Source organism: Lutra lutra, chromosome 10 (genome assembly GCF_902655055.1).
Source record: "Lutra lutra chromosome 10, mLutLut1.2, whole genome shotgun sequence".
NCBI lineage: Eukaryota > Metazoa > Chordata > Mammalia > Carnivora > Mustelidae > Lutra > Lutra lutra.
This window is the reverse complement of record NC_062287.1, coordinates 45105106-45129553: the sequence shown is the minus strand read 5'-3', so window position 1 is coordinate 45129553 and position 24448 is coordinate 45105106. Positions and strand designations below refer to the sequence as shown.

The window sequence follows — 24448 nt, the reverse complement described above, 5'->3', positions numbered from 1 at the left end:
GACTTTTAACAAAGTTCTCTTTTATTTTCCACTTGAGACGTTGAGTTATAACCAGAAATCACTTGCACTCATTTGTCAGCATAACGGAAAACTTCCCTCATCTCATCTTCGGAGAGGGGGACAAAAAGTCAGGCTCTGTGAATACAACCTGGTCTCTCATTTGCTCCTACGGTTTATGTTGATGACATCCAGATACAATTGTTTCTTTCTCTTCTAGGTCAGTCAGAGGCCAGTATTTCTGTTCTTTAACAGAGGTTTACAAAGAGACAAACATTTAAAATTCTCATGATCTAATGCAAGATATAAATTGAACATCTCCTGCTTTTGTTCTCTCTCTGTTAAGACTAAATAAATAATCTCATGGACTGCAATAGTCGAAGCCTTGCTGCACCTGCTCTGCTAAGTGACACGTGGCTCATTCCATGTGTTCCCGGGTGATGGTACTTTTGTCACATGATGAGGAGCCAAAACAGCCCCTTGCTTTCTGAGAAAGGACTGCCCAAGGGTCCCCTGGCAGCATCTTATAATTCTCTTATGAGATTGTTCTCATCTAAAAAAGAGCTGGAAGCACATAGTAGGTAGTCAGTGATTTCTGAACAACTAAACATTTTTTAATCTATGCCCCCCAAAAAATAAAGTCATGAACCTCTGGGGTTGTTTGTGAAGAGCTGAGACCAGCAATGCTAAATCTGAGGCGATCACCATCTCTAGGTAACGGTGGTTTTAATTTTGTCCCTTATACTTGTTTTTCCCCCAGTTTTCTACAATGAATATGAACATAGCTATAGAGATAGATGTGGATATGATTATAGGTTAAAAAATAGATAAGAACATAATTTTTTTTTTTAATTCAGATTTAGGGGCACTGGGTGGCACAGTTGGTTAAGCGTCCATCTCTTGCTTTCAACTTAGGTCATGATCTTTGGGTCATGAGATGGAGCCCCACATTGGGCTCCGTGCTCAAGTCTGCTTGGAAATCTCTCTCCCTCTCCTTCTGCCCCTCCCACCCCATGCTCTCACTCTTTCTTAAAAAAAAAAAAAAAATCCAGATTTATTTGTTTTCCTTCTCAGAATTTTCAATGAGATTGCCTGGAGGGAGAAAACTGACACATTAGTAACATCTTAATAATACAGAGAGGGAAGGGGAAAGGTGACCTGTTGTATTACTAATGATTTCACATCACTGAGTTTTAGAATAGTGTGTATCTTTTTCAAACCATGTTAATATATAGTATCTCACTGGCTTATCATCCTACTTGCTTCAGTATTTGGTGTGACATGTATGTACGATGGGTTCTGAGGGAGATCTGAAAAGGAAAAAGTATACAGAGAACAGTGAAGCTTGAATTCTCATAGTGGCTAATAGTGTTGAGTTCTGAAGTTCAGTTTCATCTTCATGAGACGCATGGAGGTTGAAATAAATTCCAAGGAAAGGTTCAGCTAACTTAGACCTACAACTACCATGTGAGCCACAACCGGGGCAATGAAGCCACCAAAACCTTTAGGGCCCCTCAGAATTGCCCCTGAGGCCTGCTGGTGTCACTTAAATCTTTCTGAACTGCTCACAAGGAACACGAGACAAAGCCCCAGGTCACTGGCTCCTAACTGCTCTGTACGGATAGGTGGTAGACTTAAGTGTCAAGTTGCCAGATACAGCAAATAAAATTACACAATGCCAGGTTAAATTTGAATTTCAAATAAATGAGAAATAATTTTTTTTTTTTTTTTTAAGTATAAGTGTGCGCCATGCAGTATCTGGGGTTGGGGCTGGATGGAGTCTCCAGACCCATTTTTGCATGCTCAGTCATCACCAAGGATGCCTCTCAGCCAAAGCCAAGAACAGTCTATTAACCAGACCACCCCAAGACTCGGTCTCAACTGGGGGCCATCATATACTTGAGATTCATTTGTCTGCTTCACCCATACAGGGAATGAATTAGTTTGCCGTATTTATAATTGTAGAACTTGCACAATTTGCATACATTTGCATAGGCCTTTCTCAGATAATTCTCATTTACAATATTTTAATTTTTCTCCTTAAAAATGGGAGATAGAGAAGGCACCCCTTCAGAATTTTTGCACACCTAAGCTTTATTTTTTTTAAAAGATTTTATTTATCTATTTCACAGAGAGGGAGAGAGAGAGAGCACAAACAGGGGGGACAGCAGAGGGAGAAGGAGAAGCAGACTCCCCACTGAGCAGGGAGCCTGACACGAGGCTTGACCCTGGAACCCTGGGATTATGACCCTGAGCTGAAGGCAGACATTTAACTGACTGAGCCACCCAGGTGCCCCCACACCAAAACTTTAGGTGAGAAGTAAAAAGAAGGTTTATACCTCCTACTGTGTGGAAACCACCTTGTGTATAGTAGTTGCTTCCATTTACTACCCTTGTCATACATGGCCTGTTATTTCCCCCATAACAATGGGTAAGTAATATGTTTGGGTGTTTACTTCTTTATTGCCTAGTAAAACGGAAGCTCCTTGGGGGCAAGGATCATGGAGGTCTTGTTCAACCCTATCTCCATAATGCCGTAAACAATACCGGGCACGGAGCAGCAGCTCTTTAAATCCCCCATGTGCTGTATGTGTTGTCCGTGTGACTGCATGAAAGGGAACGATGACTGATGTAAATTGCAGAATTGGGGAACTGAAAGTGTAGAGCTCTTTGCCTTCAATTCTCTTCAATACTCTTACCTACAGAGGAGTAAGCCAAGGCCTAACTAGGTTGAGAGTCCTTAGACTGTTGGTGGAGAAGCGGGACTGAAGTCCAAGTTTCACAGCATCCAACAGCACTTTTGCCACTAAAGGAATTGCTTGTTTTGTTTTTATGTTGCATTTTCTCATCACTGGGAAAGAAGGAGCCTCATTTTCTCTCTACTGAATACACGATGTCACACATGTAAATGGTGTTTTGGAGGAAGGGCCAAGAAGCTAAGATTCAAGTTCAAATTCAAGTTCAACTGAAATTTACTAAGCACTCACTTTATGCTAGAAACATTTGCATGCAATTTCTCATTTTAATCCTCATAGGATTAGAGCTAGGTATTGTGACTTGCCTGAGGTCATACAGGTGAGTGGTGACAGGGACACGATGTTTCTCATTCTGTAACGACCTCTCTATTCACTATACCACAGAGGTGCTGTGTTTTTATTTTTGCTGTTTTAATTGAGGCAAGGGGTTTACACAAAGCTGCTTCCATCGTGTTACTTTGGTCTCAGATTTAAAGTTACAAGATTTGCTGGGTAATAGAGAGAGATATACTTAGCCCTTCAAATAGCTGTCAAATGGCCTATACCAAAGTCTGTCTGCACTGTCCCATCTCTCCTTTGTACCTCACAGATACTCAACAGATACTTGTTGCGTATTAAAGAAATATGTTTGTGTCAAGAAAGCTTTTATTATTCATAGAAGATATGACATACTAATGAATTTGAACCCCAGGTGTGCCTCATTTATCTTACTATATTTCAAGAAGATGTGCCTGCCCTTATAAGTCTTTGTCATTTTTGTCTGAATTTTTTTTAGAATTCTAGAAAGCATGTTTTCTGTGTGCCCTTCCCTAGGTTTCTTCTAAGCTGAGTTATTTATAGATGTTTAGAAAGTATAAAAATTATGATTGTGAAATACAAATGGGGAGTGATTTAGGAAAAAAACTTGAAGTTATCTCTCCAATATATATTTTAGTGAGTCAAATATCCTCAGAAATGCAAACAAAAAAATCCACTTAAGAAGGTATCGGATCCTTCAATGGGTTTTTTTTTTTAATATATCCAATACTTTATTTCATTCTAAATAGTTTAATTTTTAAATTTGTCTCATTAATTTTCCTTGATAAATAATTGTAACACATCTTTGTTTATTATCAGCTGTCAAATAAAGGAAAATGCAGTAGAACGATTTATGGCTCAAATAAGAAGACTTAGAGAAAAGAATCAAAAGTATCAAGAAAGAGTAAGTATAACATTTAGAGCTTATATCTAGGGGTGCCTGGGTGGCTCAGTCAGTTAAACGTCTGCCTTCAGTTTAGGTCATGATCCCAGGGTCTTGGGATTGAATCCCGCATGGGGCTCCCTGCTCAGTGGGGAGCCTGCTTCTCCCTCCCCCTCTCCCCCTGCTTATGCTCTCTCTCTCTCTCTGACAAATAAATAAAATCTTTTTAAAAAATTTAAAAATCAAGTTTATATCTAGTTATTAAACATTTACACAATGCCTTAAAAATTGTAAATTATGATGACATGTATTTCAGGAAATCATCTCTTTAGTGCCTGAAATTGATTAATTTACAATCTCAGTTTTCGGTACATTTAAGGCAAGAGGGCACTGCTGTTTCTATTATATTAATTACCATGTCAAAGGAAGTCAGCTTGAGCTGTGTTATTTCTTTCATCATGACCCTGAATCTCACGTTCAAAATTTTAAGATTCTGAAACCACATTTATCTGTTAATTTATTTAGCCAAAGGATAGAACACTGGTTCTCTGTTTTTAATTTCTATGTTTTTGCTTTTAGATTTTCAGATGGTGCAGATGTAAATATTATTTGAAAAGTACAATCTCAACTGTTAAAGTGACTCATTTAATGTTTAAGATGATATATTGTATTTATAAAATCAGATTAAAATGAATATCAAAGCCATGCTGTATATGACTGTCATGACTAAAGACTGGCAGAAATACAGTCTGGAAGCAGTAAGTGATTATTAACACAACTTATCTCTTAAGGTAGCTCATAAGTGAGTAAAAAACTAAAACTAAAACTTCCACAGTTAATTGTTTTATTTGGCTTTTGTCTAGTTGACTATATCTACAAGTTTTAATGGAGTCTGGGGTCAGAGACCTGAGTTCGCATCCTGACTTGTACCACTTAGTGCTGGTATCATTCTGGCCCAAACTGGTAGGAGTCTCAGTTTCCCTCCTATGACATGGGAATTCCTGTCTTCCAAATACAGCTAATTTAGCCATTCATTCAGCAACATTTATTGGGCCAGACATGCCATGGTGGTGACGTAACTGTGACCCTGACATTGTTACGATTCTCCAGAATGGGTCACTAACATCTGTTTATCAGACTCAACCAGAAACTCAGTCTCTGGATGAGAATGGGAACAGGAACTTTGGTCTAGGTGTTGGGGTGCAGTTCTACATGATGAGATCCACAGCATGGGAGAGGAGTGAGCTGCCATCAAGGGACCAATGCACACTCCCCAGGGGTCACCAATGGGACTCCTGGGTCAGCCTTGGACTTCCATTTGGTTGCGGAAAGAACAGATCAGGACTGAGGAATCATTTTCCCACAGCCCCTTATTTGAAGCCAGAAACAAAATTCTTATTTTCATGAGGATTCACCCAAGAATGGGATAGGTCATCAGTGGACCCAGCAGTGAGGAACATGGAGAGACAGACTCTAGCTCCAACTCTATGTATCTGTTTCTTTCCATTTATGCCGCTACTGCCCCAGTTTAAGCTGCCACCATCTCTTAGCCATCCTTCCTCAATTCAGTACATTTTCCAAGTGCCAACCCTTCAAACACTGTAAACTTTTCAGTGCTTAAAACCCTATGGTGGCTTCCTATTGTACAGAAAATTAAATCCATGCTCTACTCTTTTTTTTTTTAAGATTTTTATTTATTTATTTGACAGACAGAGATCACGAGTAGGCAGAGAGGCAGGCAGAGAGGGAGGGAGGAAGGAGGCTTCCCGCTGAGCAGAGAGCCCGACGCAGGGCTCGATCATGACCTGAGCCAAAGACAGAGGCTTTAACCCACTGAGCCACCCAGGTGCCCCCATGCTCTACTCTTTACTAAAGTCTTTGAGGCCCTACAAAACTTATCCTCTGCTCACCTCTCCAAAGTCATCTCTAGTTCGTCCACCCTTTGTTTACCACTGCTTCTTTTAAATCTTGGAAAACCCAGTCTCATGCATTGCTGTACTTTACGCACTCTTCCATCTTCTGGGAACGCTCTTCTGTTGGCTAGCTCCTTTTCATTCCCCCAAACTAAGGTGGAATGCAGCATACAAATGCCAATATTAAATTGAAAACTCCATTATTAAATTGAAAGCTTGTTAGGCAGCAGCAGTTAAATCTTACTTACCTTTGTTTCTCTGGAAGGACCCAGCATGCGTAGGTGTTCAATAAATATTTATTGAGTTGATTCACACTAACAACTGTGAAAGGAAAATTTTTTGAGGTCATGGATATTTAGTTGCTAAGTTAAACATGACTCATTAGCAAGACATACTTTTCAGTTAGGTCAAAATCAGAAACAGCCCTCCTCCTTCCTACACGTCATCTCTTCCTTTGTGTGTGTTTTGTTTGGACTCTTACTTCATTTATTATCTTCCATTTTTTTTTCTGTTTGCATTCACTGCTCCTCATTAAACATTTCATAGTTCCCTGTGTCCACTTCCTTACCTCTGGTTCGTTCTTTCACTCCTGCTACTCCACCACGACTGCTAGGGCAGAAGATATTAATGACCAAGTAGCCAGGTCCAATGGCCTCTTTGTAGTCCTCACTTTACCCCTTGTGCCTTCAGCAGTCGTCCCTGTCACCTTGAAACTCTCTTTCTTTGGCTGCCAGGACATCACTTTCCCTAAGTATCCCCCCTATGCACCAACAATTTCTTGTTTTCATTCATTGCTCTGAATGAATGGGATGGACCCACCCCTAACGTATTTTCCAAGGTTCTGATCTCAACTCTTCTCTTTAACTCTAAAGATCTTACTTAACACCACAACTTCAAATGCCATCTCTATGTGATAATTTTCATACATATATGTGACAAATTTTCATAATACCCACACAAAGAAATTAAAATGAGCACATGTAAAAACTGATGAAATCCAAATAAAGTCTCTAATTTACTTAATAACGTTGTAATGTCCATTTCTCCAGTTTGATCTCACGTGCTCTGGTTATATGGGATGTCATCGTTGGGGAAAGCAGGGAAGTAGTAAGAGAGAAATCTGTGTACTATCTTGGCAACTTCTGCTCTTGCTCCCGTGAATCTTAAAGACTTAAAAAGTTAAAACCCATGAGATGGCCTTATAACAAACAAACCAGTCCTTTGTAGTTTATTTATTGAATCTCCTTTCTTCTATTTTATAGTGTGACAATTATTCTTACTTTGAATAACAGTTGTCTACTTCGTAGGATAAAGGTCCTTTTTTTAACACATTGTGAATATGTCTAACTAAATTTTATTTCAGTATATCACTCAAAATAATTTTTCAGATATAGGGAATTTTGTAACATGTTGCCAGACACATTTGCCATCCATTTGAAATTCATTATGGGATTTGGGAAGTTTAATATGGATGTTATTAAATATATTTAATATTTTAATTTAATTCAAACATATTTAATAAATATGTAATATATTTACATATAATGCCAACTGTGATTTAGTCATATTTATGCAACATTCAGTCACATTTTAGGACATATGTTACTCTTTTAATTTATAAATGAAAATATCATATGTTTGAAAAGAATAGTCATAGTGTTAAAAATTTGATCTAAGAAGACTGCATTTACTTTGACAAGTATTGTGCTAAGTAGGGAAAGTAAGAGCAAAATTTGTTGATTGATTACACATTATTTCTTGATGAATTATATGCAGTGGTTTTTATTTTTTTTATTTATTTTTTTTAAAGATTTTATTTATTTATTTGACAGAGAGAAATCACAAGTAGGCAGAGAGGCAGGCAGAGAGAGAGGAGGAAGCAGGCTCCCCGCTGAGCAGAAAGCCTGATGTGGGGCTCGAACCCAGGACCTGGGATCATGACCTGAGCCGAAGGCAGCGGCTTAACCCACTGAGCCACCCAGGCACCCCTATGCAGTGGTTTTTAAATGATCACTGTCTTTGGAGGGTTTTGCCTGTTGTAGAGTTGGAATTGATTTTGAGGTGACTGTTACCTTACTAAAATTAGCTAACAAATAAAATCAGGTGAAGATTTATTTAGTATTAAGACTATACTTGATAAAGGAATTTTCCACTTCTAACAAAAATAAGTGGAAAAGCCCGTATTTGGAAAAAGTATTAGCAGTGCAATAGTTTGGCAAGGGACAGTTCCACCGGTATTATTCAAGTTTCTACAGATATTTCATTTTCAAATAACTCATGTCGAGCCAAAGTAATTCAGTTTATTTATAAGAAGACAAAACATGAATCCATTTCTTTCAAGAAAATGGAACATATGAGAATCGATGAAAGAGCAATATATTGTTTATCAGTTGCTAATATTGACTGACCTCCATTTTTAAATTAAACTTTTTTGGAATAATTATAGATTGGCATGCAGTTACAAGGAATAATACAGAGAGATCCTGTATAACCATAACGTGGTTTCCTATAACATAGTACAGGACTGTAGTATAATATCACAAGTAGGATATTAACATTAACAATACTGACATTGATACGGTCAAGACACAGAAAGTTTCCATCAACATAAACATCTCTCACATTGTCCTTTTATAGACACTTCCTCCCTCCCAATTCCACCTCTTCATCAACTCCTGGAAACCATTAATCTGTTCTCCAGACTTATAATTTTGTTATCCTAAGAATGTTATATAAATTACTTACTAGTAATTAATCTTTGTAAGTAATCTTTGGAGACTGACTTTTTCATTCAGCATAATTTTCTAGAGATTCAGTTCACTGCATGTATCATGAGCTGGTTCCTTTTATTTATTTTTATTTTGTGATATGGATGTACCACAATTTATTTAACCATTTACCTATTGAAAGACATGTGAGTTGTTTCCTGTATTTGGCTATGATAAATACCATATTTATCATGGTATTTATGATATAATCATATCATAAATTTGTGTACAGGTTTTTAGGTGAATATAAGCTTTCATTTCTCTGAGATGAATGCTTAAGAGCTCAGTTGTGTGGTAAGCAAATGTTTAGTTTTATAAGAAATTGGCATTCTTTTTAACAGAGTAGCTGTACCATTTTACAAAGGAGCCAACATTCATGGGGAAAGGCAGAGTTGGAAGAGGGATTGGGGTGGGTAGAATAAGGGAGCAGAGGAGGAGAGGGGATGAGAGAGAAGGAGGGGGTGAGTAGATTTTCAAAAATTTGGAAAAGCTGAGCTCTGACAGCACGTGAGCCTTGGTCCAGGTGTAGCTCCCTGCTTTTTTCTGTTCGGTTATGTGAAAAAATTAACTTCCTCTTCATGCTTAGGCTACTTTGGGTTAAGTTTTATTTTTGCAATGGAAGCATCCATTTTCTAAGGTTGTTGTCCCCATGAGGCTGGGACTCTGACCATGGACACCTCTCACCTTACATCCTTTTAAACCACAAAATGGAGACAAGAGAGATATGTTTTTCACCAGTTTCAGCGTAAGTATTTCCAGGGAAGGACTCTAAGCATGTCCTTAGCTTGAGACACATGCTTTGCCTAGACAAAACACAGGGGCCACTGTGTTTTGCATATAACATTCTCTCATATATTCCCAGTGTCTAGAAGACCGCCTGGCAGATGCTTCATAAATACTGACCAGATGTATGACGATCGCTGGAGAAGAAGGTTTTAGTGAGAGACTAAAGAAGTGAGAGACTGAAGAAATTGGCCTCCGAGGTCCTACTTTAATGTTCACTGATTCTATGCTAGGGTGATAGACTGGGAGGTTAATAACACAATTTTTAAATTTTTAAAAAAGATTTTATTTATTTATTTGAGAGGGAGAGCAAGAGAGAGAGAGCACAAGCAGGGACAGGGGCAGAGGGAGAAGCAGACTCCCCACTGAACTGGGAGCTGGACGTGGGGCTCGATGCCAGGATGCTAGGATCACCACCTGAGCAGAAGGCAGACACTTAACCGCTGAGTGACCCAGGTGCCCCAATAACATAATTTTTTAAATGTAACCTTCTATTCAATAGTTGCTGTGTTGATGGGTTTAATTTTACTTTGCACCTTCCATGTTCCAGAAGCTCTTAGAAATATTGTATAAATTTATTTCATTAGATGTCTTATTCTCACTTTGTAAGCCTCAGCATGTGACTCTGTTTTGAGGCAAGTCAATGTAAATACTCAAGCAGATGTAGTTACCCACTGTTGATTTTCATGGCAGAACAAACACTTGAAGGACGAACAGACTTGGCACATACGGAACCTACTAAAGGAGCTGAGTGAAGAGAAGTCAGATGGGTTACCAGTTGTAACAAGAGAAGATGTTGAAAACGCAATGAAGGAGAAATGGAAGTTTGAAAGAGATCAGGAGGAAAACTTGAAAGGTGACTTAGGAACTTAGGTATTTCTTGAATGTGCTCATGCCTTTGTCTCCTAGTATGTTTAAAGTGTGGCGAACATGTCCAGATGAGAACATTACCACCGCAAGCACACACACATGTGGGTAAATGGGCCGGAGAGGGAAGTAAGAGTGGGCAGAGCTACTGAAGCCAAGTGAGGGGGAGGTGGGGGAGGAGGAGGAGGAAGGGCACTGACCAAAAACAAAGGCAGAGGAAAACCACCTGGCTCTCAGCAGCGGACAAGAGCCTGTTAGCTGCTACCCTGAAGTCCTCACAGGGGGAATTTGTTCTTTCCTCGGGGAAATTCTCTTGTCTGACAGGTTCTTTGGCTTCCAACTCAGTTCAGAATGGGGAACAGGGTGAATATTGCCATGAAGCTGCCCCCCCACCAGTATCACTAAGGGAGCTAAGCCCCCCATTTTGGTGGGAAAAGAGGAATGAGAGTTGGCTAGGGGGAAGGTTGGAGGACGTGGAAAGAAATAATTCTAGGTGCAGAAGATGGTAGAGCATGACCTACTCTTGCATGGACTTTAGGAAACACCATGGTTCAGTGGGTGAGTCATACATCATTCTAACACATGCATTGTTTTTTTTTTTTTAAGAAAAATTTTATTCCTTTATCCTAAACTTTCTGCTAAGATTTCCCAAACCACTTCTCCCAGAACCTCTATATAAACCATCACAGCTAGGAAGCTGGAAAACTTAGGGAGAGATGTGAGTGTTCTCAGAAAGCAGTCCTAGCAGCTGGAAGGCATAACAAGGACGAGATTCCCTGAACTTCTGCAAGTTCAGAGAGCCTACTGACCCAAGCACTTTACGCATAGCAAGCACACCATCTGTCAACAGCTGTGGTTTTGAATGAGATGGTTTCCAAGACCAGCCATCGACCAGCAAACTTCATTTTTAGGGGTCTCCACAACTGTTCCCACAAGCCTGTTCTGCCTGTTCTTTGGAGGGCAGGGGGGATGTCACGAGGTGGTAGATACTGTATTTCCTAGGGTGCCTCTCCAGGAGACTTCTGTTTATGTTCGGAAGAAGGACTTTAATAAGTCCCTTGGGATGGGAGTGAGACCACAAACAATACTTAGATGTGCTCACTAAAGTGCCTTCGCAGGGAAATGGGCCCAGCTAGCCAAGGTGTCCTGGTTACAGTTTCGGCTGAGTGCTAGGACGCATGTGTCATGAGTGACTGGGGCGACACCGGGTGACTGAGCACAGCAGAGAAGGGCTGGGCATGCGAGGTGGTCCAAGGACCAAAGGAGCCCACAGATGCTGAGGGAGGGAGGGAAAGCAGGAGGACAGACGGATGGGAAAAGCCTTTGTGAGGCAGTTCTCTTATGTCCCTGGGAGTCACTGTAACCTGAGTGGGTTTGGGGAGCGGCAGCGACAGCTTCATCTGGCAGCTTGTTGCAATGCAGAGTCTCAGGTCCATTCCGGTCTCCTGACTTAGAGTCTGCACTGTCACGAGATCCGGGCAGACTCCCATGCACGGGAAGGTTGGAGAAGAACTGATGTAACCCCTGTTTTTCACCTTTTAGTTAGGACTCTTCAGTTGCATGGATGAAAAGTTAACCCAAACTACCCTAAGCATAAAAAGGGTGTTAATTTTTTCATAAAACCAAACGGAAAAGGAAGGGTGCTCCCGACCTGGACCCAGAGCCTCACATGCTGTCCGATCTCAGCTTTTCTCTCTCTTTTTTTAACCTCTTCTCCCTTTCCTTCTTTCTTTCTCCCCATCCCTGTCTTTTACCCCTCTTCTCCCTCTGTCTTGCTCCCGAAAGTTGGCTCCTTTTTCTGAGGCTGTTGTCCCCATGAAGCTGGAACTCTGACCATGGACACTTCTCACCGTACATCCTCTTAACCTTCAAATAGAGACAAAAGAGACATGTTTTCCCCCAGTTCGAGGGAATGTGTTTCCAGGGAAGGCCTCTGAGCATGTGCCCAGCTTGAGACACATGTTCCCCTGGACAAATCCTTCTGGCCAGGAGAAGGGGCCACTGTAATCAGCCCTCTTGTTTGACAAGGGGTGGGAGGAGGGAAGGGACATGGGCTCTGGCAAAGTAGAACAGCCGCCATTCCCTCCACCTCTCTTTCAGTCTTCAGTGACCGTACCCAACCCTCCACTCAAAGGCTGACTGTGGGACAGGGCTGAGACAGCAGCCGACGAAGCAAACAGGAGGACAGCTCGTCACGCATATTATAGCGGTATTCACTGTTCGGTGGCAATAACAAGGGCCATTTATCAAGGGATTTAAAAATATAGGATCTTATTTACCGTCTTGGAAAAAGACATGTCTGGAGTCCTTCCGCCACTCTATATTGAAGAACATCCCTCTGCCCTGATTGTAATGCGTCAGTCATTCCATAAACATTTATTGAACACCAGCTAATTGCCAGATTCCATGATAAGTGCTGCTTTTGTAGAGAAGAATAAGATGTGGTCTTACCTTCAGGGAGCTCTCAAACAAGATGGTGTGTGGCACTGAGCCAAATGGCTCCTAAATTCCTTGTACTCTGCTCTTTGTAATACTTCCAGTTCTAAAATATTGAGAAGCATGAGACCCAGCCTAAAGATGGAGTAGAATATCATGTTTAGCAAGTGCACCAGGACAAAGTGAAGGTTTATATGGGCAACACAGTTCAGTGTTTGTACATATTTTACTAGAGAGTTTATCTTTCACTCTGAAGGCCTTTGTAAGTGGGGCCCAGGGAAGACATGTTGAGATTACTGTCCTATGGTATCATCTCACACAAGGGAAGCCCAAACACTGAACTTTAGATGGAAGCAACCTATTTATTTACAAAAATGGTTGTCAGGGACAGCGCAGGATAAAAGTTGAACTCACTTTGCCCAGAGGCACAATGGTCAGAAAAGTGACAATTTATTAATAAAAAGTCTATGTGATATAATGTATAAAATAGGACAATTATCAAGCTATCATGGGATTAATTTAAGCTTCTGCATTCCTAGGCATATAGGTAGTCTATTAACTTACCTGTCACAGCCTAAAGCCACACATCTATTTTATAATTGGAAGTTTAATTTTACTTGGATTATGCATCATGAGGAAGAAACAATAGTTGAAATAGTTTAGATTCACTTTAACTGTAGATAAAAATTTACATTTATGAGTTAACAGCATTTTAGTAGCAGACCTTTCAGGCCTTAACTTCATAAACTCAAATTGCAATGTATCATGGCTGTAAGAACAATGGAAACAACATGGTGCCTTGATTTTCTCTCAACAGATATGCGCATGCAAATAAGTAATGCTGAGAAACTATTTCTTGAGAAACTCAGTGAAAAGGAATACTGGGAAGAATACAAGAATGTAGGCAGTGAACACCATGCTAAACTCATTACCTCCTTGCAGAATGACATCAGTAGAGTTAAAGAAAATGCAGAGAAAATGTCAGGTCAGTTGCAACAAAGTTAGTTCAAATTCAATAGAAAATCTTTGGAGAACAGCCCTTTGGTAGAAGGGAAAAAATGTGTACTTCCTGGATCATTCTTTACTATCAGCACAAGCAGCTATGAACCTAAGGTGGAGAGAGGAAGTGCAGAAACTCTCCCAGGACCCCCAATGGAACTGAGAAGAAGGACTGGTGTTGGGGTGGCTGGGGGCGGGGGGAGTGGAGAATCCCTGAGACCAACTGCCTTGGAGAATGAAGCTTCATTCAGTGGATGGTGTCTGCATGTTTCTATTCCTAGGTCTGGGGCAATTCAACTGAGGTAGGAAGGTCCGGGAACAGGGTTATATTGAAAAGAAATTTACCTGAAGCAAGTTTAAAACAACTTAATCAGGCTATAAAACTGGAATCATTGTAGAGAAACACAATGCTAGGTAATAGTCAGATTACTAGTAATCTAGTAAATGCTAGGTTATAGTCAGTAAATGCTAGCTTATAGTCAGAAAGAACTGAAACACAAACACAAGACGGGAAATGGAGAGAGTGTGGAGTGTGATGGCATCAGGAGTGATGAAGCTTACCAGGACTAGTTCTGAGAACCATGAGGCCATCTATCTGTCACTGTGGCTAAGCACAATGGCTTAAAAAAAATCAGAGAACCAGAGAAAGGAAAGTCATAGAGTAGAATAAATGGAGAAATCGGATGACTCAGAAGAACACTGGCCAGATGACAGCTGGTGATGATGCCCTGAGTAGTGGAGGTATTCATGTGGGGTCATTTCCATGATCCCCTGCAGGGGCCCTGTCATGGGATGTTCCACTACTGGACCAAGAATTCTGTAAGTTTCTCAGCTCAGGGCTTCTGCACCACAAAGGCAATGTAAATTTGGTTCCAAATCAGTCTGAGTTTAGAGTTCCAATTTCTCAAAATATTTTCCTCCCCAGAAAAAAAGTGGAGAATAAAAGGGACACCTTCTGAGGCAACCAGGTGGCTCAGTTGGTTAAGCAACTGGCTCTTGGTTTCAGCTCAGGTCATGATTTTAGGGTCCTGAGATCAAGCCCTACATCAGGCTCCACACTCAGCAGGGCATCTGCTTGGAACTCTCTCTCCCTCTTCCCCTCCCTCCTGCTCACTTTCTCTCTCTCTTTCTCTAATAATAAAAAATAAATCTTTTTTAAAAAGGGAGAGGGGACACCTTTCTATGCCCATCTATCCTCCAGCCCCTCAGACCCTCTCTCTAGATAAAACCACTATTACCAATTTTTGCAGCTGTTGTCCAAAATACTTTGTATCAACATATACAGAGCATGCTACAAATACAATTTGGCACTTGCTTTTTCATGTAACAATATGAACATTCTTATAGATCAGTACATATTAGTACTTCTTCATTCTTCCAGTAGCTACTTTGTTTTTTTGTATTATAATATTTTTACAAGTCCCCTACTCATAAGCATTTAGGTTGTTTCCTATATTTTACTAATACAAATAATGCTGCAATGAATATTCTTAAAAGTCTCCTTTTACTGTAATGAATATCCTTGTATTTAATTTCATTTTTGTGTATCTCTAGGAAGGAATAGCTGGCCCAAAGTGCCCATTTATTTCTTTTTTATTTTGATAGGTATGGCCATCCATAGAGCTTGTACCAAGTTTACCAACCACCCCTACCCCATGCCCGATGTCTCCCTGTGTAGACGAGGATGCCTATGTTTCTGCATCTTCAACAACAGGGATGTTAGCTAACTTTTTGTTCTTTGCCAGTCTTAAAAGGAGAAAGTTATATCTCACTATAACTTTAATTTCCACTTCTCTTATTATAAGTGATAGTGGATATCTTGTCACAAGTTCAGGAAATGTAATGGGAAATATAACTACATTTCCTTTTCTGTGAACCATCTGTTCACATCCCTTGCTCATTTTTCTACTGTGTTGTAAAGTTCTTTACATTTTAAGGAAATTAGCTCTTTAACTGTAACACAAAGTACAAATATTTCCACCATTTGTCATTAGTCTTTTTTGATGGGCTATATTTATGGGACATATTGAAGTTTTAGAGTGCCCAAACTAGATTTTTATTTTATGATATCTGAGATGATGAATAAGTTGTCCATATTTTCTTCTAGAATATTTATGGTGTCATTTTAATATTTACATCTTTGATTTTTTTCTGTGTCTATGCAGTAGGAAACCAGCTTTATTTTTTAGCAGATGGTAACCCTAACCTTAACCCTAACATTGTGTATCAAATAGTTCATTTTAACCCTGCTGATTTGAAATGCTGACTTTATCATACTTTAGTTTCCCATGTGTATTTGGGTCTCTCCTTGTACTTTCTGTTCTGTTCCACTAATCTATGTATTTGTGTACCAGTACTATACTTTTAAAATGGTTATTATTTGGGGAAGTTTAAAATTTTTAATCCCCCCAACATTTCTTTATATTTTAAATTAAGAAGTCATCTTCTCAGATAAAATTATGAACCCATTATCTTGATCAGAAATTTGGATGATTTCTTTGAGTTGAAAAGTGTCATGCTGTGTATCCAGCTTTGGGATGGTGGTAATAACACTTACATATTGAATTATTTTCTGGTTAAACCTTAGTCTGTAGCTGACTTTAGGTGTCATAGGAAAATAGCTGTTATGGGCTTTTCTTATTTTCATTAGTTTTAGGGATTTCTCCTAACCATGCAGGTAGCAGCAGCAACTTGGCTTGGGGACTATGGAAATACTCTGGGGGCCAGTAATTGGACCATGGGTAAGAGCAGGACACTTAAATTGATTTATCTGGAGCCTTACTATTATACTGTCGTTTTTCTTCCCTTCCTCCATGATTTCTCTAGAATGTTCCTCCCACACCCATGATCATGGAGTTTACTTGCAAGGAACAAGTATTTTAGGGAAAGAGGTGGTTATTGAAACAGGACACTAAAGTCAACTTTTTAAGTCTCAGTTTAAATTGGGGTGCTAATATAACAGACACCACATTTCAGAGTAAACTGAGAGACTGCCATGCCCAGGAGACAGAAAACTGAGTTCCAGTCTATACAAGACGTTGGACAGGTCAAGAAAAGATTGTTGGAAATTAGGGGACAGTGTTTAGGAAGAGATCTTGGTGTGCTGTACGTCCTATGCTGTCCCACAAAGGGGCAGGTGAAGAGTAATTCTTCCGTCACCTCAGATCAAGATGAACAATCTTTGAGGAAATTCCTCACATTGTTCAGTATGCATCCTCTGTGGCTTGGGAGACATGGAGGTCTAGTCCTGAGAAATCTAGAGGGTAAGAGACTGACTGATCATTCTGACAGCAGAGCCAAAGGGGAAGCGGCTGCTGTCCTGAGCTAGGCCTGTGTCTTAGTCCTTTTAGTCTACTACAACAAGATACATTAAGTGGGTGTTTTATAGACAACAGAAATTTATTTCTCACAGTTCTGCAGGCTGGGACGTTCAAGATCAATGCCAGCAGTTTTGGTGTCTGGTGAATACCCACTTCCTGGTCCACAGACAGTCATCTTTAGTGAAGGGACAAGGGAGCTCTTTGGAGTCTTTTTTATAAGTGCACTAATCTCATTCTTGAGGGTTCCCCCCTCTTGACCTAACGACCTCCCGAAGACCCCATCTCCAAATACCATCACACTGGGGATCATGTTTCAAGGCATGAATTGGGGGCAGGGGCCACAAATACTGTCCGCCGCAGGCTGCAATCTCAGAGTTTGTCATGGCAAAGCACAAACGTGTTTCCTATGAATGTGCTGTGAGAGAGAGCTAGTACACAGTCCTGTTAGAGCTCGGTGATGGTGTCCTGACAGAGAAATAGGAGCCTGCATGTATGGGAGGGAGCAATATGAGATTGAGAACCAGAGGCCAGAGGACAAGTTGTTGGCCAGCCTCAAGGACAGTACATCCCTGCATCAAGGAAACACGGGTGAAATAACTAGCAATGGGGAAGGTGGTCCCCTGAAGAACGTATAAAATTGTCCCATGGAAAAGGAATCAACCTTAAGTGCCAGCTAGGACCAGAAAGTGCCACATTAGCTTGAGACAGTCTCTGCCAAGTGAGAGCTTTCTTGTCCCTTTCCATGTTTCTCTTCAGCCTTGAGGGAGGAGGCACAGAAACTCAAATTAGAGGAAATAGTTGTATGTCCAGGTTGGGAAGGGAATAGCCACAGCTTTGAATGGAGTTTAAAGTTTTAATTACTACAAAAGACTGGATATGTTAATCCCTGATTGGAGGGCTCTTATTATCACAAAGGATCCAGAAAAGTAAAAAATTTGCCATATATCTTGTTGGGATAGTTACTAGCCTCACAGTATGCATTTTAAAGGGAAGAGATAAAGCTAAGTTTGTTTGATGTCCCATGGTCATGTTCTTTGAATATATCACTTGCAGTGAGGAATGGGAAGACTGAAGATGGAAACAGAAGCCCAGTGGTAGCTCTAGCGATGGCTCCTCTCTACATTTATCTTTCATGGCCTGTGCCCCCTTCATGTGGCCTCTGCTTTGCTCTGTCCTGTCCCCATTCTCTTCTTGCTTCCCACACGCCAGTTCTTGCGGTTTTCTCCCGCCCAGATTCTGAAGAGCTGGTGTCATCACCTACCTAAAGAAGATGAGCAAAGACCTTTATCCATGCCTCCTCATGGGGCATGGGTCGGCCATTCTGTGGTCAGCTATCCATCCCTGCCTTATTTGAGACCATCCATGAGCTCTGGGGTGGGGGGGTGGGAGGAAGCACCTAGAGCTGCTTCCCTGAACTTTGGCTGGGAGATGTTGGGATAGTGAATAGAGGAAACACAGTCAGTATTCTATCCAGGAAAAGGCTTGATCTCTCAATAAAAGGAAAGGGGACCTTAGTGAGGCCCAGCAATACAGAAAGTGTGGGGTTATGATAAGTCATTAGATATCGGGGTCACAGAGCATTTTTACTTTTGTCCTTCACCAGGCACACAGGACAGGAATCTCTAAAATTTCTTTGTACACTAAAATTTGGGTTCAAATGCACTTACAAAAAAGGAACATTACTTCTTTGAACATTGATTTCTTCATCTGTAAAAATGGGAGTCCTTCGGTGATCTCCAAGAGACTCACAAGAGGCCACCACCGGCCTCTCCACAGGAGAGGGTCAGCACAGTGAGGTCGTGTGACACTGACAAGTGTGTGAAAAGTGGGCAACAGACTTCCAGAAAACAGTGGGGGAGCAAAGCAACACAGAGCCAGACCCAGCAGGGAAGGCAGAATGATGCAAAGCAAGTTTCAGCCAGCGTGGCTTTGCCATCAGCTTCTGAGAAGTGGCCACATTAGGGGTCTGAACAGCCAGGAGTTTAAAGGCACAAAGCCACAGTCTCCCATGCTCCCATTAGCAACATCTCCAACTTTTATGAGAGGAGATGTTTCATACTCCCAGCTTCTTTGGTCGTATTCACAAATGCATGGTTAACCGTTGTTTCTCAAAGCAGCATGGTAATCACGAAAGCTAGCAATGAGATTTTTATATCCTCCTTTGTGCTGGTTACTCTGTTCTTCAGAAGATAAAGAGTTCATAGAATTTTATATGGAACTTGGAACAAGTTGGGTATTTTTATTGCTTTATCAGTGTTAATATGGCACTAGAGACAGCTATAACTTTAGTCAGAGCATATTTGATCATCTGTTTTTTAAGATTTGCAGCAAAGAATTAATATTTAATCTTATCAAGCTCCAGGTGATGGTTTCTTTCAGATGTTAAGAATGAAAAATCCGTTATAACTAAACTCCTGATCCATTGCAACTCTTAGACTGCCTGTTGTGTTTTGTTGGGTAGAAGTTTCAACTAAACAGCCACCCTTAGTCTAGTGGACTAGGTCCTGAATTGAAACAAAATCTATCAGAAATGAGATTGGAATGATTAAAATATCCAAGTGATAACTCTGAATGGGAGTAAGAAGAATAGAGGTTATATGGATGGGTATATGCAGGTTGGAATCATGAGGACTTCCATTTTCTTATTCTCCAGATGTCAGGTTAGACCAGTTTCCTTCCTCTCCACTCTCTACAGCAGCCTTAATGTCACTATACCACACTTTCCCTTGAACAGAGTTGTTGATGGTATGATCACGAAGCATCTTTCAAGGCCTAAAATTTTATGATCCTTTGCTCTCTCAATCCTGACTATGACATAAGAAAATCTGGAGAGAATAAAGAATCCTGCACGTCTTCATATCTGTCCTCCTTTCTTGCTCTGAGCCCCACTCAGAACGAGGGGCTGACTTTCACAGCCCCTTCACCCCCTCTGTCTTCTCATTCTGTCTTTCCTGCCCAAGGAAACGCATGCCAAGAATACTGGAAATTTAGATGGAGCCAGAGGTACAGGATGCTTCTCCTGCAGATAATCAAATCTTCTTTATATTTCCATTATGGAATCAGAAGTGTGTGATATGCAAGGTAGATGGCTGCCCTAAAGTATTGGGAATTTTCCCTTTGGAAAGACAATCCTTTGAGAATACAAATATTCTTAGGAGAGACAGCATCTTAAGCTAATTCACATTAAGGTGTTGGCAAATTATTGGAGCGTTTCTTCTAACAGGAGGTACTAGATGCTTCAGTAAAAATGTACCCTGAGAATTTGGGGGGAAAGTATGTAGAAAGGAGAGGAGAGGATCATGAAAGATAAAATTTACGAGCAGCATAGTTTTACCTAGGACTAGCCTTGTTAAAGCTTCTAATTTTCTTTTTAAAGAACACTATAAAGTCACTCTGGAAGATGCTAGAAAGAAAATAATCAGAGAAACTTTGTTGCAACTGGATCAAAAGAAGGAATGGGCCACACAGGTATATTTCAGTTTTCTTAAAAACAAAACAAAAGTTGCTCCTCTATTTTTTCCCATGGTATATTATAATGATTAAGAACCTGAGTTCTGAAGTTTGGCAGTTTAGTTTAAATCATGGTTCTACCACTTACTGGGAATATAAACTAAATTTGTTCCTTGACTTCTCTGGGCTTCAGTTTCCTAATTTTAAAAAAAGGGCAATAATGTTATTTACCTTTAAAGAAGAGTATGAGGATTAAATGAGATGATTTAAGTAGCATAGTGCTCATAAGGAACAAGAGCTCAGTAACTTATTCAGTTATTTTTAAGTAATAATAATGGCTACAACGAATTATTAAATACAAGTTTCGGATGCATTATAAAATGAAATATGATTTGTCTAAAAAGTACTGTCATATATATCCAAACCTAAGAGAGTGCACTTTACATTGTGGAGCTTTAAAATTTGGGGATATAAAAAAATGTTTGAGGGGCGCCTGGACAGCTCAGTCAGTTAAGTCTGCCTTCAGCTCAGTTCATGATCCCAGCGTCCGGGGATCAAGTCCCTCATCAGGTTTCCTGCTCAGTGGGGAGACTGCTTCTCCCTCTTCCTGCTGTACCCCTCTGCTCATGCCCACTCTCTCTCTCTCTCTCTCTCTGACAAATAAATAAAATCTTAAAAAAAGTTTGAGATGTAATTTCCAACATTTTATGTTTTCTAATCCCTTTGTTTTCACTGTCCTTCCCCTGCCCCCAGACTATCTCTTTGGTTACTAAGATCCCCACAGGGACTGTCTCTTCATTTACAGTAACTCTTCTTCAGAATCATAAACATCTGTTCTTCTTTAAAGTTCTTCACTGAATTTCAGTTGCTATTGTTTGTTGCTTAACTGTTAGTTCAATTGTTCTTTCAGTTACTATCCTACTGCATGACTTTTACATACTTATACAAATATAGAGGATTATGGAGAACTGACCAATAGTTTATTTGCCCATAAAATTCAGTGCATTTGGGACTGAATATGATGAAATGGCGAAGTCAACAATAAAATGATCTGAACATAGTTAAGATGATTAAAAATGCATCTGTAGATCAAATATATTTCAAGTATACACATTCAATATATCATGAGGACTGTTCCAGATACCGCTCTGAGCATTTTACATGTATGTCTTTCAACAATCCCATAAGGCAGGGACTTGCTAAAGAGAAGATTGAGGCACAGAGAAATTTTTGTGGCTTTCCTAGAGCAAGTGGCAGAATCGAGATTCAATTCCAGATGTCTCCTTCAGATCATCATTCTTACTCACTACCTGATACATTGTCTTTTCTCTACATTAATGCCTAACACCCACACACGTGAATGAATTTTCCCCATTTTATCTGGCTATTTTAGCGTAACTTTAGCTTCTGATAATCCACTGTTCTGCAACCTTGGCTGCATATTGGAGTCACCTGAGAAGTTTGATTAACTCATTTGGTTCCTCAGAGATGCTCGTGTAATTGGCCTGCGATGTTGACTTGGTTTCTGGATTTGTCAAACTGCCCAGGAGATTCTAGCATGCACCCAAAGTTGAAGACCCCTGCTCCATTGTTAGTGAATGAAGCCATTAGCCCACTAACTTCCGTTATGAGATGTATTCTGCTTCTGTTCAAATGAAATTCTGTGTTCCAGGACACTTCAGAGCTATCAGTGGCAGCTGGAGTATAAAAGGTCTTGGTTCCTAGGGAATGTAGGTGCACCCTTAGTCTAATTAGCATGATTTGAAGAAAAAAAAATTATTGCAAATCTTCCAATTCAAAGACTGAGATAAATTTATTCATATTTTTAAATTACTTCTGTCTGTGTTTATGATCTATAAAATTTTTCCTAATTTCTCTTGTTTTGGTTATGCCCTTTGGTTACTGAATGTGGAATTTCTAGCATGGTATCCATATGAAAGTACCTCACAGATAAATGCAATCTTTCATCCATTATAAAGTTCCTTTGGGGAAAACTATAAGTAAACAAAAATTAAAAATGAATTTACATTTTATGAACTACTGAAAAAGTGATGATTTTCCTGTTTTCTTCATCTAAAATGACTTTCTTCAGGAGACAGTCTAGTTACCCTGAAACTATTTGCTATTAAGTTTGTAAATATGTATATATTTATTACTGACATGCAGAAGTCTTTCAGATTAAAAATGTAGTAAGAATCTACTCATGCTTTTGCTCTATGTTGGATTATGTCTGTGACCCTAAACTTGAAGAATATTTGGTCCCTGAAGTTCACCCGCTTTAATCATGGAACAGATCACTTAATGAATTGATTTCATCATGGCAATCAGATTCAGTCACAATGGAAGCCAAATTGAATGGATAGCTATTGTCCAGTTCTCTAAATCACCTGTATTAGGCAGTGTGAATCAGCAAAAAATAATATGAGAATAAAGAACAACTGAAGCAAAAGTTCTTAGATATATTCCCAAAATAATTGCAAAACATAATGTAAAATGATCAGATAAGTTGATTGTGAAGCACCTGCTGCAAGTCTTCCTTAATACAGAAACTTTCTTTTAGAATGCCATACGGTTCATTGACAAGGGCAGCTACCGAGAGATCTGGGAGAATGACTGGCTGAAAAAGGAGGTAGGTGGAATTTTATTTTATTTATTTATTTTTAAGGATTTTATTTATTTATTTGACAGAGAGAGAGATCACAAGTATGCAGAGAGACAGGCAGAGAGAGGGGGATGCAGGCTCCCTGCTGAGCAGAGAGCTAGATGCAGGGCTCAATCCCAGGACCCTGACATCGTGACCGGAGCCGAAGGCAGTGACTTAACCCACTGAGCCACCCAGGCGCCCCAGTAGGTGGAATTTTAAAAAACAATTTCTTCTTTCTCATTTTTTTGAACTGGAAAGGACGTTAATTTATGAGCCGAAGACATGGGAAAAGCATAGAATTGTGACTAGCTAAAGTAAAATGTAAGTGGAATCCTAATCTTGTTACAAGCTGTTACTCAATGAATACCATCAATAATTTCAATAACAACTAGAAATCATTTTTGGCATCCTGACTCATATAATATACTCAAATGTATGAAGCTTCTTTATGCCCTAAAATTGACCTGGTCTTCCTCAAGACTCTACTTCCTTCTGGGTAGTGGGAGGAAGGCTGAAGGATCATTCTAGCCTCATTCCCTGCTGTTTTTGAATTGCCTTTTTGGGATGACATAGTCTCCTTCGCATAAATGTTCAGTCGGTTAGATTTCCTTACTTCCCCCTCCTCTGCTCCAAGGCAGATCCTGTTATATAAGGAGGTGGGGCTTACATGCCCTCTTGTGGGGCATGTCATTGAAGAGGGCTCAGATCTGTGGGTTTCCTTTGGATCTTTGCTCCCTCTGCCTTTTGTCTGTACAGGACGTGCTTTCATCTGCTCCCTGCACTGGTGACTTCTGAATGGACTGCTCTGGCCTTGTGGACATCATGTTGCAGCCAATACTGAACCCACAGTTGCAGCCATTTGCCAGTGGTCAAGATGTCCCTATCCACTGCAGTCTCTACAGCCTATCCTAGCTTGGTCATCAGACTCTCTTCACGCCTCTTTCTGGAGAACATGTGGGAACTAGTGGCCCAGTGTGCTACCTTAGACTCAGCTCCCCGGGTCTCCCTATACCAGCGCTGCAATACTGCTCTCACTGAATGTGGTCATGGGAGGACTTCTAGACCTTCTTTGTTATGAGGCACTGTCCTGTGTTCCTCACACCGTACAGACTAGACCCTCTGTCTTCCCTCCTTACACTCATGTACCTGGAAAACTCCCAACTCTCTTTTAGGCACAGACTTTGATGTTTAATTTCTTTCTGAATCATTTTGTATTTCCCCCAGAAAGTCTTGAGTACTTTTTACTCTGTGCTCTCTTGTTTCATAACTCTTGTTAAAATATGTTGAAATTGTCTGTTTTTGCATCTATCTCTTCATTGCAGAGAGCAGGCTATG

General features: G+C 40.2%; 1 protein-coding gene and 1 long non-coding RNA gene across 5 annotated transcripts in view; one reads left to right on the top strand and one right to left on the bottom strand.

Annotated features, from left to right (window-relative positions):
- CCDC83 (coiled-coil domain containing 83) overlaps nucleotides 1-24448 on the top strand; it is a 54346-nt gene that overhangs the window by 10084 nt on the left and 19814 nt on the right. For 3 of the 4 annotated variants that reach the window (XM_047690952.1, XM_047690951.1, XM_047690950.1), the window contains exons 3-7: nucleotides 3870-3954; nucleotides 10091-10253; nucleotides 13518-13685; nucleotides 20396-20487; nucleotides 23030-23098. In XM_047690952.1, the coding sequence (XP_047546908.1) occupies nucleotides 3870-3954; nucleotides 10091-10253; nucleotides 13518-13685; nucleotides 20396-20487; nucleotides 23030-23098 (577 nt within the window). The remainder of the gene's footprint in view (nucleotides 1-3869; nucleotides 3955-10090; nucleotides 10254-13517; nucleotides 13686-20395; nucleotides 20488-23029; nucleotides 23099-24448) is intronic. The other variant, XM_047690954.1, reaches the window with a different exon arrangement.
- Nucleotides 9795-24448, bottom strand: part of LOC125078381 (uncharacterized) — a 37804-nt gene continuing 23150 nt past the window's right edge. Inside the window, exon 3 of the long non-coding RNA XR_007120878.1 lies at nucleotides 9795-12835. This is a non-coding gene — a long non-coding RNA (uncharacterized LOC125078381). The remainder of the gene's footprint in view (nucleotides 12836-24448) is intronic.